Here is a 16,674-nt window from a genome sequence, read left to right on the forward strand (position 1 = left end):
AAACACAGGAGACAATGTCACACTGTTGTCACCAAGTTTTCTATTCTGTGATGCAGGCTTTGGGGAAATACAACTTACGCTATCCATTTTTGATGTATTTTGACTACCATCTTTCACCTTGAGATTCAAAGTTTGTACTTAATTGTAGGGATGGAGCAGGTAGTTAATTTTAAAACATGCCACCCTCAGCAAGACTAGCAATTCTCTCACCTCTCTGTCTGTCCTTATGTTATTTGATCACAGACTAATTGTTGCTCATAATTCAGTTTATATTCCAGATTACTCTTACTTGACAAAAGCTTAGAGACCAAATTGAAAGGTGGTTTAATGCAAGTTCTAAGTGGTACTAATCAGAATGATCAAACAAAACAAAGACTTAACTGTAACAAAATTGAAAAATAAACAATCTTTTTAAGAACTGAACTGTTTTGACAGCAGTCACCAGGACACAAAAGCAGCTTTTCTTAAAGGGTGAAAGTGATCTTCAGAACATTAAGTCCTTATTCCTAACAGGTCATACAAGGATATTTTTTAATCAAAATAGAGCATGCCATTCATTTTCATGTCAAACATATTTCATGGCTTTTCCAACACAGAAAGTAACTTACAAATAACCAAAAATCTTTATAGAAAATCATGGTGATAGAAAACCTTAATGCTAAAGCCACAGGACAATGAATTGGAAGAATATTTGGAGGAGGCTTACACAGCTCAGATATTCGCACAGCCTCTTAAGGACATACCTCCTCTAAAAATGTGAGGTATTATTTTGGCAAAATCAAGGCTTAGGTATTAACGACCCTGAAAGTACAACATATGTTGCATGACAACTATTATATTGAGTAAAATAAATGTTTCTATAAAACAGCTGCATGACTTGTTTTCTTTTATAGGCAATGATGAGTGTTTCTTTTGTTCTAGGGTCTGTTACTCCCTTTTGATTGCTGTGGCAGTAATCATGAGAATCCTTGGTAATGTTGAAGAAGCAGTTCCCATTTCTTTGGCTCTGATCATTGGCTGGTGCAATACCATCTATTTTGCCCGAGGATTTAAAATGCTTGGGCAATTTTCTATTATGATCCAAAAGGTAGGAAAATCAAATAAAATGATTTAGCAATGATGAAAAAATTGGATTATATTAAGAATAATTGGTCTCCTTTGTTTCTACTGAATTGTCATTTTACTTGTGATTTTCCATTCATGGCTTCTCTGTAAACTCCTTTCCCAATTCATTTTCAATCATGTTTTCCAACTTTTCTTAAATCCCTAATTATCAAGTTCAGATATGCCATTAGAATGAGAAGGCTAGCAGAGAGGATTACACACACAAAATGCTGGAGGAACTCAGCAGGTCTGGCAGCATCTATGGAAATTAATAAACTGTCAATGTTTCGGGCTGAGGCCCTTCATCAGGACTGCAAAGGAAGGGGGAAGAAGCCAGCATAAGAAAATGGAAGGATGGGAAAGAGTAGAAGGTGATTGGGGGAATGGGGGAGGGGGTTGAAGTAAGAAGCTGAGAGGTGCATTATTCTCTACAACTTTCACCATCTTCAATGGGATCCTACTACCGAACATACTTTTAGCTCCCTACCCCCATCTCCAGTCTCTGCTTTCTGCAGGGATCACTCGTTAGTGATTCCCTTGTCCATTCAACCTCCTTACAAAACTCTGTAAGATTGGTTAGACATGACCTACCACATACAAAGTCATGTTGACAATATCTAATTAGTCCATGTCTATCCAAATACTTCGATATTGGGTTCCTTAGAATACCTTCCAATAACTTTACCAGTACTGATATTAGGCTCACCAGACTATAGTTTCCTGGTGTATTCTTAAAGCCTTTCTTAAACAACGGAACAACATTGGCTATCCTCCAACCCTCTGGCACCTCACCTGTGGCTAAGGATATTTTAATTTCTCTGCTAGGTCCCCTCCAATTTCTGCTCTAGCCTCCCAAAGGGTCTGAAGGAACATCTTGTCAGGCCCTGGAGGATTTAACCACACTAATTTGCTTCAAGACAGCAAATGCCTCCTCCTCTGTAAGCTGTTATAGAGTCCATGAAATTGCCACTGCTTTGCCTCACATCTATAGTCTCTGTGTCCATCTCCCAAGCAAATACAGATGCAAAAAAATCATTTAAGATCTTCCCCATTTCTTTCACCTCTACATACAGATTGCCACTCTGATCTTCCAGAGGACCAATTTTGTCCCTTGCTATCTTTTGCTCTTAATATATCTGAAGAAGCCTTTAGGATTCTGTTTCACCTTGTCAGCTAGAGAAACCTCATGCCTTCTTTTAGCCCTCCTGATTTCTTTCTGAAGTGTTTTCTTGCATTTCTTCTACTCAAGTACCTCACTTGTTCCAGCTGCTCATACCTGAAATGCATCTCTTCTTTTTTCTTAATATCTCTTGAAAACCAAGGATCCCCAAACCTGTTATCTTTACCTTTTATTTTGACAGGAACATACAAACTCTCGAAATTTCACTTTTGGAGGCCTGACACCCCTAATTTAGAATCTCAACCCGAGGGCTAGATGAATCTTTTTCGATGATTACCTTGAAATTAATAGCATTATGATCACTAGAAGTGTTCCTCTTCACAAGTTTCTGTCATCTGCCCTGTCTCATTCCCTAATAGGAGATCTAGTACCGAACTCTCTGTAGTTGGGATTTCTATGTACTGATAAAAGGAAACTTTCCTGAACACATTTAACAAACTCTGTACAGAAATCCCAGTCAACATGTGGAAAGTTATAATCACCTACTGTCAACCTTATGTTTCTTGCAAAAGTCTGCGATCTTTACAAACTTGCTCCTCTAAATCCCACAGACTGTTGAGTAGTCTATAATACAATCCCATCAACCTGGTCATATCTTTCTTATTCCTCATTTCTACCCATAAAATCTCACTAGACAAGCTCTCCAGTCTACCCTGTCTGAGCACTGCCGTAATATCTTCCTTGACTAGTAATGCCACTTCTCCCCATTTAATCCTTCCCACTCTATCATGTCTAAAACAGCAGAACCCCAGAATACTGAGCTGCCAGTCCTGCCCCTCCTGCAACCGTCGAACCGATGTCTACAATGTCATAATTCCACGTGTTGACCCATGCCTAAGCTCATCCACCTTTCCTACCATACTCCTTGCAGCTGAGAACATTAATCCCCCATGGTACACTTTTTGATTTCTGACTTTGTACACAGGTTTGACAACATCTATCTCCACAACCACTCACTATCTGTTCTAATGTTCTGGTTTCTGTTCCCTTACATTTCTAGTTATTCCCCCTCTCCCCTGTGCAGCACTAGGAAACTTTCTGATCAGGCCCCACCTTCACTGGAAAAAAGCCCAGTGATCCAAAAAATCTGATGCCCTCCCTCCTGCCTCAGCTCCTTAGCCATCAGTTAAACTTTATAATCTTCCTATTTCTGGCCTTACTAGCACTTGGCATGAGTAGCAATCCTGAGATCACAACCTTGGAGGTCCTGTCCTTCAGTTAGCTCCTAACTCCCTGAATGCAGGACATCGTCATCCCTCCTACCCATGTCATTGGTACTGATGTGAACTGTAACCTCTGGCTGCTCCCCCTCCCACTTAAGAATGCTATGGACTCAATCCAAGGTGCCCCTGATCCCAGCAACTGGGGGGCAGCATCCCATCCAGGAATCTTTCTCGTCCACAGAACCTCCTTTCTGTTCTCCTAAGCAATGAATCCACTAACACGCTAGCTCACCTCCTTAATTTCTGAGCCACAGAGCCAGACTCTAACAGTATCCAAAACAGTATATCTGCTGTTGAGGGGAAGAGCCACAGGGATCCTCTTCAATGGCCGCCCATCCCCATTCCAACTCCTGACAGTCACCCAGGTACATGTGGAAGCAGACTCAGTGATTGTTCCAGTTGAATCCCCCTTGGCCATCTGCTCTTGAGCATCAGTGTTAGCTTTACACATGGAACATCTGAAGTAAGTTGTGTCAAGCATTTTGTGTGAAACAGAGGGATGAAAACGTGACATCATTTACCGTTTGAAATACTGTCACTGTAAGTTGGAACAGAGACTAGAAGTGAAAAATATGTGGTGGAGCCTGGCACAGTGCCTTTTCTAGTGTTGTCATTTGCCAGGACATTGCCCCTCTCAAGGACCAATTCTTCTTTGACGGAAAGGGCACACAAGTAGATTTGAATTTTGCCATTGATAGCCTCGCCTCTAGATACACGTTTCCCCCGCCATCCGAAGGTAGAGCGTTCCTATGAAACTGTTCGTAAGCCGAAATGTCGTAAAGCGAAGAAGCAATTACCATTTATTTATATGGGAAAATTTTGTGAGCATTCACAGACCCAGAAATAACCTACCAAATCATGCCAAATAACACATAAAACCTAAAATAACAGTAACATATAGTAAAAGCAGGAATGATATGATAAATACACAGCCTATATAAAGTAGAAATACTTTTCTACAATCATTACTGAACTGTTCTCCGTAGCGAAAATCTCACGCAAGCGCTGTTGGCAAAAACCTGGCGCAAGCGCTCTCCAGTAACCTCTAAGCTATGAAGTTGTCAAATCATACCAAACAACACGTAAAAATACACAGCCGATATAAAGTAGAAATAATGTATGTACAGTGTAGTATCACTTACCGGAATCGGGACAGCACCGAGCACACTGATGTTGGTGTGTTAGACTGAGTCGTCGCAGATTGGCTGGTGCAGTGGCCCCCACCCTCCAGGCCACCGACAGATACCGAACCGCGAAGCATGCAGGGGTCCAACGGTAGCTGGGAGGCATCCAGCACATCTTTAAGAAAAAAGCCGAAATAAACATGCTAATTAATTAGGTACTGCCTGGCACGTAATTGTTGGCCCAGATCAGTGCCGATTGCCGATTGCATCGCCTTTGATCTGGGCCCACATTTAAGTGTGGGGCGGCACCTAATTAATTAGCATGTTTATTTCGGCTTTTTTCTTAAAGATATGCTGTGTGCCTCCCGGCTACTGCTGCATTCTCCGCAAATCGGTACAGTATCTGTCCGCATCCTGGGTGTTGGTGTGGTGGGACACCGGGATGTCATCTCGTCATCTATTTCCATTAGAGCAGGCAGCTCATCTTCTCCTATGACTGCCCGCCTCGATGTCGAAGGTCGAGGTTTGTCGTCTATCCACTAGTAGAGTGGATAGGGGAGAACTAGTGGATGTGGTATATTTGGATTTTCAAAAGGCTTTTGACAAGGTCCCACACAGGAGATTAGTGTGCAAACTTAAAGCACACGGTATCGGGGGTAAGGTATTGATGTGGATAGAGAGTTGGTTAGCAGACAGGAAGCAAAGAGTGGGAATAAACGGGACCTTTTCAGAATGGCAGGCAGTGACTATTGGGGTACCGCAAGGCTCAGTGCTGGGACCCCAGTTGTTTACAATATATATTAATGACTTGGATGAGGGAATTAAATGCAGCATCTCCAAGTTTGCGGATGACACGAAGCTGGGTGGCAGTGTTAGCTGTGAGGAGGATGCTAAGAGGATGCAGAGTAACTTGGGTAGGTTGGGTGAGTGGGCAAATTTATGGCAGATGCAATTTAATGTGGATAAGTGTGAAGTTATCCACTTTGGTGGCAAAAATAGGAAAACAGATTATTATCTGAATGGTGGCCGATTAGGAAAAGGGGAGGTGCAACGAGACCTGGGTGTCATTATACACCAGTCATTGAAAGTGGGCATGCAGGTACAGCAGGCGGTGAAAAAGGCGAATGGTATGCTGGCATTTATAGCGAGAGAATTCGAGTACAGGAGCAGGGAGGTACTACTGCAGTTGTACAAGGCCTTGGTGAGACCACACCTAGAGTATTGTGTGCAGTTTTGGTCCCCTAATCTGAGGAAAGACATCCTTGCCATAGAGGGAGTACAAAGAAGGTTCACCAGATTGATTCCTGGGATGGCAGGACTTTCATATGAAGAAAGACTGGATGAACTGGGCTTGTACTCGTTGGAATTTAGAAGATTGAGGGGGGATCTGATTGAAACGTATAAAATCCTAAAGGGATTGGACAGGCTAGATGAAGGAAGATTGTTCCCGATGTTGGGGAAGTCCAGAACGAGGGGTCACAGTTTGAGGATAAAGGGGAAGCCTTTTAGGACCGAGATTAGGAAAAACTTCTTCACACAGAGAGTGGTGAATCTGTGGAATTCTCTGCCACAGGAAACAGTTGAGGCCAGTTCATTGGCTATATTTAAGAGGGAGTTAGATATGGCCCTTGTGGCTACGGGGATCAGGGGGTATGGAGGGAAGGCTGGTGCAGGGTTCTGAGTTGGATGATCAGCTATGATCATACTGAATGGCGGTGCAGGCTCGAAGGGCTGAATGGCATACTCCTGCACCTATTTTCTATGTTTCTATGTTTCTATGTCTGTTGTGGCTGATGTGGAAGGCTTGCTTGACTGCTGAGCCTCGCGCATTTTTCTATCACACAGTTCTTTGTAAGGACTCAAACCATGCTGCAAATATCCCCTAAACCTACATATCCTTTCAAAATTAAAGTCGTACTTTATCATTGCAGCAAAAATCTCACGTAGTTGCTTCATGTTCAGTTCCTGGACGACTTCACTTTCACTATTGCATTCAGTTTCGATTGTTATCCTTTCCTCTTCCAATTGCATCAGCTCTTCATCTATCAGTTCTTGGTCATGGGATGCCAAAACCTCTTCAACATCATCTTCGTCAGCTTCCACAAGTCAAACTCACTTTGTCCTTGCTTCGTTCACCACGTTCGAAACGCTTAATTATGTCTAGTTTTACGCTAAGTGTAACACCCTTACGAACTCTTTCAGGCTTTTCCGACACCTTAGAACTCATCTTGCTAACGGCTGCTCAATGCAACGTGTTTAAGCAATGCCAGCGAGAATCCGGGGCAGAGCGGCTGCTCGGGGTGCGCGCTGCCTTTTATCGCGTGCTGATTTTTTCGCGCCCTGCCTTTCTTTGTAACAGTGAAAACACCTTCTGAAAGCGAAGACAGGGTACTAATGTAGATCTTTCGTAAGAGTGAGGTTTCGTAAAGCGAACATTCAATAAGTGGGGGACACCTGTATATGTGCTTTTCTAAAGTAGAATAAGCAAGTTCAGGATATGTTTACCCAAACTATCAAGAGCAGGAACCCCAGCATAAATTTCATGTGATGAATGGAACCATATGAAATGAAGCCCTCAGTTCAGCCTTCATCTTTGCTCCCATTCTCCTGTGCATGGAATTTATTTGCTTTATTTTATTATTTACAGTTGCAGCATGCAGCAGGCCCTTCTGGCCCTTTGAACTGCACCACCAAGCAACTGCCCCCCCCCCCCATTTAACCCTAACCTAATTACGGGACAATTTGCAATTTTGAATTAACCTACTAATCAGTCTATCTTTGGACTGTGAGAGGAATCCAGAGCACCTGAAGGAAACACATGCCGCCAAGGAAGGAACGTGCAACCTTGCTTTTGGAGGACACCGGAACTGAACTCCAAATTCCGATATCCTGAGCTGTAATAACATTGAGCTGTCAGATACACCACCATGGCGCCCTGTCCAGGCCCTTGTAGCATATGGATTTGAGGCATTTAATCTATGGATGCATACTATAGAAAATATTGGTTAAAATTTATTAAAAGTCAATTAATATGTTTTTCAAATGTCGTGCTTAAACATGTTAGATGAGTTGTTTAATAATTACAACCAGATTAACTTGTAATACAATGTGACCATTTCCAACTATTTCACTGGTGCTCTGTTATTTTTTTGCAGATTATTTTTGGTGATTTTATGCAATGGTGCTGCCTGGTGCTTATCTGTATCACTGGATTTACCTCCGGTATGTGCTTGTTTTATAATTAATTAAAACATTAAGTTTATGATACATTGATTATAAATGAATTAGAATCTTTTGAAAAGTAACATAGATATGATGTAGCAAAAAGAGTCTGACAACGGCCTACCCCATATCAACCTTCTATAATTTTGTTTCATTTATAGTTTTAGTTAGCAGTTTCCACAGCGATCTGGGGCCATAGAATGCAAAACTAAAACAATACTCTAAACACCAATTCCTTTCTTATTGGAAGCCAGTTCACAGAATTATGTCAGTGAGTGAATGGTTAGAGTCCAATGGGCTGGATCTGTCACTTGATACCAGTTTTTGATGTCCAGCAGGAGGAATGTTATCAAAATTGCTTATCAGTTAAACACAGGCAATGGTAATATACAGCAACATTGTAAATGTATTTCAGAAACCAAAGTAAAAATTTGGACTTATATATGGAACTATAAGTAAATCTGAAATTTTATAAACCAACTGGAATAAACCAAAGCTCTATATTTTTCGTCTTCAAGGCCATGAGGACAATCACAGTAATTGTGCCTCAGCATCATGTTAAAAACTCACTTCCACCTTATTTCCGTATTAAAATATTGAAGTGCAGGTCAAACTTCTGATTCTGTCTTGGATGTATTTAGCAGTGCACATTGTGGAAAAGCAAGGTATTGCTGGTAAGATAGAGTGGACATGATGTTACATGTCCTCCCTATCTTACCAATGCTCGACGAATGTACAGCCCCCACATATGAACGTGCACCTGGGAGACAGGCAGTATAGATTTGCCAGCTGCTGCAGGACCTCCAACATCTTTTGCCACATAGGAACGTGGTTCCTGGCCACAGATCTAACTTGTGAACTAGTCAGGTTAAAAGTAGTTCCCAGCAAAGGAACACCGCTATAAGTGGAGTTGGACCTATATCCAGATGTTATATTTAAATTTGCAAGTGCAGATGGCAGAAATTGCTGGAGTTCCACTGAACAACACCAGCAGCTGTGCTTTCTTAACAAGATCAAATTCTAGGTCTTTGTTTTGTTCATAATTTTAAGAGAATCCTTGACATTGAATGACTAATGAGAAGTTTCTTTTACTGAAGATACTGAGATACTGAGAGCACCCATCTTCTTGCAACACCAGTAATCTTCTCTATTTACCCTACCAATGGGAAACGTAGCACTATTTACAATTAACATTCAAATCTCTTATGGTTCTCTTTCCCTTCATTTTGCAGCATTCTATGTTATGTTTCAGACTCTGGATTTGAGAAATTATCCATATTTCAGGGACTTTTCAATGACCATGTACACCACAGTTGAGCTGATGATGGGCTTGATTGACCTTCCAGTCCCATACAACAAACCAACACCCAGCATCATATATGTTGGCTATGTATTATACATGATCTTTGTGTACCTTCTGCTATTAAATCTGTTGATTGCAATGATGGACGACACATACTGGAGAATTGCATATGAAAGAGAAGAACTGTGGAAAGTACAAGTAAGCTTTGCTTTTTGAAATTTGATTCTGAAATGTATACATCAATTAATTAGGAAGTGGAAAAGAGAGCTCCGCAGGAAGTGAGATAATTCAACAGGATTACTAACACTACTCTAAGATTCTTCTTAGAGAATCAGATTTATTATCACTGACAAAAGGTTAGAAATTAGTCAGCAGTAATGTTCAATTATATAAAATCAGCATAGACTATAAGAAAAAAAGGAATACTGAGATGGTGCTCACAAGGTTCATGGACTGTTGAGTGATCTGATGCCAAAGGCAAGGAAGCTATTTCTGAATCATTGAGTGTGTGTTTTCGGGCTCCTGTAGCTCCTCTGTAATGGAGGAAGTGAGAAGAGCACGCGAGGCTCTGGGTGTGATTATACACTAAGGTGCAGCAGTGTGCGGCATAGCTCTCTCCTTTCCCACCTTTCTTAGGCCGTAGAACCACTTTGTTAATGTTAAGCAGAATAGTGGAAGCACCCTAGCGCTACTGAACTTTTGTCACTATGTCTCACCCTGACTTCTCAGTGTTTCCTGTTCACTTCTTTCTCACGTTCCTACAGTGTATCCTTGCAGACATTCATTCCTCCAGTAGACAACCAGGCGACTTTTACTGAACCAAGACACAGCCAATGCCCTTTCTGACTTTCTATGGCTTTTGCTTCTCAGTGCCACACTTTCCAAACAAATGAACCTTTAAGATACTTCGCAGTGACTGTTATTGTGCTACAGTATATGCTCCATTGATGCTCAGTATTTGGGAGATGATGTGGTAGTGTAGTAACAGGATTAAATCAACACAGACAGATGTGCAATGCCATCATCTGATTTTATTTGTTTTAAAATGTAAAATGGCAATTGCATAAATTTGATTTTAAATTGTTAATTCATCTCTTTCAGATTGCAGCTACAATCCTGCTTCTGGAGCGAAGAGTTCCAGTATTTCTAAGAATCCGCTCAGGAGTTCCTGGAAGATCACTGGGTTTTGATGATGACAAGTGGTATATCGGGTAATCCAAAAATCTCATTGCAGCATTTAGCTTAATCACTTTGAATTTCAAATGCAAATTTTATTTATTTGAAACTTATTTTTTTATTTCAGGGTTGAAGAAATTCTTAGTGAAGCAGTAGGGACAAAGGCACAAGTCCCAGCACTGGATGCACAGAAATATTCACACCATCTAGGCTGGGATGCAATTCGAAAAAATCTAGCAAAAATCATAAGCATGAGAGATTCATCTGAGTCTACGGCATTTTAGAGAGCATTTTCTTCAAATGGATCACTACAAATGAGCCCAAAATATCTCCTTAGTTTATTTTTTAACTGCACTATTCAATACATTTCAAATGAGAATGTATTGTTACTACAAATCTGTAATTTAGTGTTAGTCACCATAGCTGTTTCAAATTAATCTTACTTATTCAACAGTGACAATAACATACTTCAAAAAGCTGTTTTAGAATGAAAGAAAGAAAAGATTTTTGCAAATGTGTTAAAAGTTGCTGACAGTAATCCCTATTTAAAAACTACAAATTGAAATGTTCTTTTAAAATATGGTTTAATAGATTTCGGTATCAGAAATTGCTTCTTTACTCAAGTAGCAATATTTCTGCAGAGGTTCCTTTGGCTCCTGCAGTAGGTTTGTGGAGACCCAGATTTTGCATTCCAAACAACACTCCTAGATGAATGAAAATTCCCTTTAAATGTAATAGAGATGAAAGGTTAAACTGCGGGGGGGGGGGGAATCCCTTTTAACTCTAGTTTTTTGCTGTAAACACTAAAGTTCTTGTGTTACATTAATGCTGTGAACATCCACTTAAACGTATCACTCATTGTTTGTCTTTGAATTGAAGTATTATAGACAATTGTATTGTAGAGAAGTTCCATTTCTCTTGCCGATGACCTGTGGTTGATAATCAAAGATCAAATTGTTTCTGATTTTTCATCCACATTCCAACTGAGACAAGGAACCGAACCGAATTTTCAATTTGTGATGCTCTTGTAGCAAAAAGAGTCAAAGAGATGACCTGACAATGTTTCAGTGACATATTTATTGGAGCTGGTTTATTTAACATAATAGACCTGGGTTTCCTGACCAACATCAGCTTGGGTTTTTAAAGGTATGTTGTCAGCCACTTTAATAGGTTTTGGAGTTGTCTGAAGAAGGAGAGGAAAACAAACAAGTTTTGAGTTTACTTTCCTATGCACAAGTACAGGTATGTACAGCTTCAATGAAAACTTCGCAGTGCCATCAGACGCATTCCAGTTAGAACAATTAAGCCAAAAAAAGGAAGTCTTAAGAAAGCAACACACATCAAAGTTGCTGGTGAACGCAGCAGGCCAGGCAGCATCTATAGGAAGAGGCGCAGTCGACGTTTCAGGCCGAGACCCTTCGTCAAAAAAAGTCCTAAGAAAATCATAATTCAAGCATAACTTACACAAAATTATAAAAGCAAGAAAACAATTCGAACAAAAATGAAGTCCGGTGTAGTGCAAAGTGGTCAAAGTGGACATAGTGTTGCTCTATTGAGGTGGATATTAGGATTGTGCAGGTTGGTTCAGGAACTGAATGGTTAAAGGAAAGTAGCTCTTCTTGAACCTGGTGGTGTGGGACTTCAGGCTTTTGTATGGTAGTTGTATTGAATTGACTTTATTACAAATCCTTCATATGCGTGAGGAGTAAAAATCTATGTTACGCCTCTAACTAAATGTGCAATGTGCAATTTATAGTAATTTGTGATAAATAGTATGTACAAGACAGTCAATATAACATGGAAATGCAATTGTGAAGATGGCATTGCCCAGATGGTGGGATTGTTATGTTTTGTGACTTCAAAACATAAAACTAATTGAAAGAAAAACAAAAGGGCCCGAGAGATGCAGGTAAACTTCAATTTTAATTTTAGCACCTATGACACAATTGCGTAATGTTGTATGTCATTCATGTACTTTTACACATAACCTGGAATGAATTATGTAAACAACAAAGAATGCTTAATCAAACAAAACATTTACAATATTACTCAAATATTAAATACACAACACTCTTCCCTGCTTAGCTATGAACTCCAGCTCAATATAAATGCATCACAACATCACAACTATACACACACATGCACACACACACACACACACACACACACACACACACACACACACACGCACACACACACACATATATACAGTATACTATATAATACACCTACTATATAGATATCCACTCCAGAGTAAATTTTAAATTGTTCCATTCAGGCCTCGAGATTTAATTGCTCTGAAGTATTTCTTACTCTTGTGGGAGAACATCTTTCCTGACAAAGGGGGCAGGTGAGACTTGTGGCTGTGAAACAATCTCAGGTTCTGGGGCTTCTTCCATTGTGGATGTAGGAGGTAACTCTGGGACTGCAGGAAGTGCTTCTAATAGCTCTGGACTCCTTCCTTCCGGATGTGTTGGCAATTTGCTCGATCTGCTGATCTAACCCAGGCCACCATACAAAGCTTCAAGCCTATGCCTTCATTTTGAACATGCCTAGATGACCAGTATGTAGCTCCTCCAACACTTTAGCTCTCAGCTTGAATGATGTAACTCTCAATCCCCATATAAGGCAACGCACGTCAAGCACAAGTTCATCCCGACAGTAATAAATATAGGGGAACTGGAATTTCTGCTGCACTTGCCAGCCATTTTGGGTGGCCATATAGACCTGAGACAGTGTGGGGTCGTTTCTGCTTTCCCTTTGGATCATCTGTGCCGTAAGAGGGAGACCTTTGATTTGCATTAGGGAGAATACATCAAGAGGAGTGTCCTCTTTTGCAAATGTTCCACGTATTTCCTTTTCGAAGGGTAAACAGGCAATCAGCATTTCCATGATTAGTTTTCCTCTTGAATTCAATCTTGTAATTGTGTCTTCCAAGAAACAGGGCCCATCTCCGTATTTTTGCTGCTGCTGTTGGTGAAACACCCTTCTGAGGACTGAAAATGGACTCTGGTGATGGATGATCAGTAATGAGGGTAAACTCTCTCCCATAAAAGCACTGGTTGAAACGTTTTACACCTGAAACCAGACTGAAACCCTCTCTGTCAATCTGTGTGTAATTTTTCTCTGGAGTGGCAATGGAACGTGATGCAAAGGCTATGGGGATGTTTGCTTCATCATTCATAACATGTGACATGACAACACCTATACTATAAGGCAAGTCATCTCAGGCAAGCTTCAATGGACATTGTAGATCATAATGTGTGAGTACAGTGTCTGATGGCACCATTTTATTTGCCTTTTGGAAAGCCACCTCACACTGCTTCGTCCATTGCCATTTCTTCCCAATCTGCAGTAAGGAGTTCCAGGAGTGGAGTACAATAGCCAGGTTTGGCAGAAACCTGTTATAGTAATTGACAAATCATAAAAAAGAACCACAACTGTGACATATATTTTGGCCTTGGTGCTTTCACCACTGCCTAAATTTTCTCAGGACACTTGGGTAATACTTGTACATCAAGATGTGACCGCAGTAAGTGATGCTTGGTTTAAAGAATTCACACTTGTAATATTGTGCTCTGAGCCCATAATCTTCTAATCTTTTTAACACTTTGGAGATTTTTGGAGATGTTTCTTGTCATCCTTACTGATAACAATGACATCATTCAGGTACCATTGAATGCGGGGCAGACTTTCAGCACCTGGTCCATAGCTTTTTGCCAGAGCGCAGATGCACGTGCAACTCCAAAATTAAGTCCATTATAGCAATAAAGCACTGTGTGAGTGTTTTTGGTGAGAAACACTTTGGACCCCTCTTCCATCTCCATCTGTAGGTAGGCCTCAGCTAAGACCACTTTGCTGAAGTGTTTCTCTCCAGAAAGGTTTGCAAGGATATCTTCTATCCTGGGCAGAGGGTATTGATCTACTTTCAGTACTGGGTTGATGGTGACCTTAAAATCACCACAGAACCTGACAGACCCATCCTTCTTGGCTACTGAGACCATTGGCATTACTCATGGGCTCCACTTGACCTTGGAAAGAACTCCTTCAGCCTCTATGTGATCTAGCTCACAGGCTACTTTATTAAAGTTGGTGTAAAGAACCGTATGAGCTTTGTAAAATGTGGGTGTGGCATTTTCATTTAACACTACTTTATCCTTGATATGTCTCAGTTTTCTAATGCCATCCTTGAATACTGCTGTGACATAAGCCAGTACCTTCCTTAATTTGCTTTCAGTTGACTCTATTGCAAGGAATGTGCATACAAATTGTAAATGGCGGATGGATCTCCAATCAAGTTGCAGTTGTCTCAGCCAATCCTGGTCCCCACAATGCTGGTCCTCCTGTTTTTACCACATACAGGCCCAATGTTGCTTGTTGGTTGTTGTATTCCCACAGGAATTATTTTTTCTCCAATTGAAGTTCTTGGGCTTCAGGCTGAATCTGCAAGCTTCAGATCAATATCTTTGAAATGCTGTTCAAACTCATTTTGTGGAGTGACTGAAATAACTAAGCCAGTGTCCAATTCCATTTTAAGTAATTTGCATTTTACTTCTAGTGTAAATCATATTGCTTGACTTTTGTTAGTTTTCATATTGTAAATCTCAAGGCTATTCAGTTCTATGTCACTCTCATCATTATCAGATTTATCATCAACAGCATGCAGATTAGTGCTCTTTTTGAAAATGCAACCTGACTTTAACTTTTTCTCACCCTGTGCACCCTATTTATTTTTGTCAGCCCAAGTGCTCATTTTATGTGTTGTACGTTGTTGCATTTTCTGAAATTTTTGCCTTTAAATGTGCATTGGTCTGGTGTATGTGAACCTCTGCCGCAACAATAACACAATTTGTTCAGCCAGGTATGTTTGTGCTTAGGTGTTGCAACTTTGTTCATACTCACATTCATCCCTAACTGTAACTCAATTGTGTCTTGTTGTGATTTCAATGGTTCTTTTAAATGTGAACTGTGCTTCAGTTAGGGTCAGTTTTTGAATGCTTTCTTATAAGATTCCAGAAACTAATCAATCTCTCAGTTCATCATTAAACCCATCACTGAACTGATAATGCTCAGACAATCTCTTCTATGTAGCCACGTATGCTGAAATGAACTCTCCTTCCTTTTGATTCTACTTATGAATCCTAACGTATTCTGCAAATAACAATGGCTTCATTTCTAAATGTTCCTGCATTACTTTCATGATATCAGCAAAGCTCATTTCCCCTAGTTTGTTTGGAGCAGTCAAGCTTCTAAGCAAGTTGTATGCTTTTCCATCCAATGCACTCAGCAAAACTGCCACTTGGTTCTCATCAGCTGTTCCATTTGCTTTAAAAATATTGCTCAATTCACTCAGTATACATCAGCCAGTTATCTCCTGTAGAATAAAAACACATCTATCTTTTCTATATAGCCAGCAATTTCTGCTTTTTTAACAATTTATGATTATTATCCCATGGCACACACTGTCCAGAACCCATGAATTGACGCATATTCTATCCTTTTTTTAACTGAAGAAGGACGAGCTGCTCTGTTGTTTTACTTGACCATTTCTCACTATGCTTTTTATATACTCAAATGGCTCGCAGCACTGCAACAGGTAGGTAGTTGTCTTGGGTTCATTTAACAGTTCCTCATCACCACTGTTATGTTTTGTAAATCTAAAACATAAAACACATCAAAAGAAAAGCAAGAGATGATTTGTGTTAACTTTGTTTTTACTTTTAGTGAGTCATGCACATATGATGCAGTGGTGTAATGATGTATGTCATTCACATACTTTTACATATAAGGTAATGAATTATTTAAACAACAAAGAATGGGTCATCAAACAATATATTTACAATATTACTCGAATAATACTGAAATATTAAATGCACAACAGGAATATTTGATTGATGTTGGCTATATGAGGCAGTGCCTCATGTAGATATTTTCATTGGAGGGGAAGGATGAAACCATGATGTATTGGATTGAGTCCACCACTATTTGCAGTGTTTTACATTCCTGCATAGTGAAATTCCCATATCAGATCATGATGCAACATGTCAAGATACTTTTAACAGTACATCTATAGAATTTCATTAGAAATGCTGAACCTCCTTAACCTTCTAAAGTAAAGTACCAGACTGCCCTGAGATTCATTCAGTAATTGTGTGCAGGGAGATGACATTCCCTGATGATGGGGTGAGAAACTGATGCTGACCTGAGTAATGCATGGTGGAAGGTAATTCCAGACATCAATAACAGTATTCTGTAGCCTGAATTCCATGATGCAATCATTGAATGATCTCATTAAACCAAAGAAAGTGAACAGAGAGAGACATATTCACCTATATTTGGCGG

General features: G+C 40.2%; 1 protein-coding gene across 1 annotated transcript in view; it reads left to right on the top strand.

Annotated features, from left to right (window-relative positions):
• The window catches only part of LOC134345941 (transient receptor potential cation channel subfamily V member 6-like), a 35,082-nt gene extending 24,466 nt beyond the window's left edge, over positions 1-10,616 (top strand). The window contains exons 11-16 of the mRNA XM_063047291.1: positions 922-1,087; positions 7,032-7,049; positions 7,787-7,853; positions 9,086-9,354; positions 10,258-10,367; positions 10,460-10,616. Coding sequence (XP_062903361.1) covers positions 922-1,087; positions 7,032-7,049; positions 7,787-7,853; positions 9,086-9,354; positions 10,258-10,367; positions 10,460-10,616 — 787 coding nt within the window. The remainder of the gene's footprint in view (positions 1-921; positions 1,088-7,031; positions 7,050-7,786; positions 7,854-9,085; positions 9,355-10,257; positions 10,368-10,459) is intronic.
• The last annotated feature ends 6,058 nt before the right edge of the window (positions 10,617-16,674 follow it).

The sequence above is a fragment of the Mobula hypostoma genome, chromosome 4, assembly GCF_963921235.1.
Source record: "Mobula hypostoma chromosome 4, sMobHyp1.1, whole genome shotgun sequence".
Lineage (NCBI taxonomy): Eukaryota > Metazoa > Chordata > Chondrichthyes > Myliobatiformes > Myliobatidae > Mobula > Mobula hypostoma.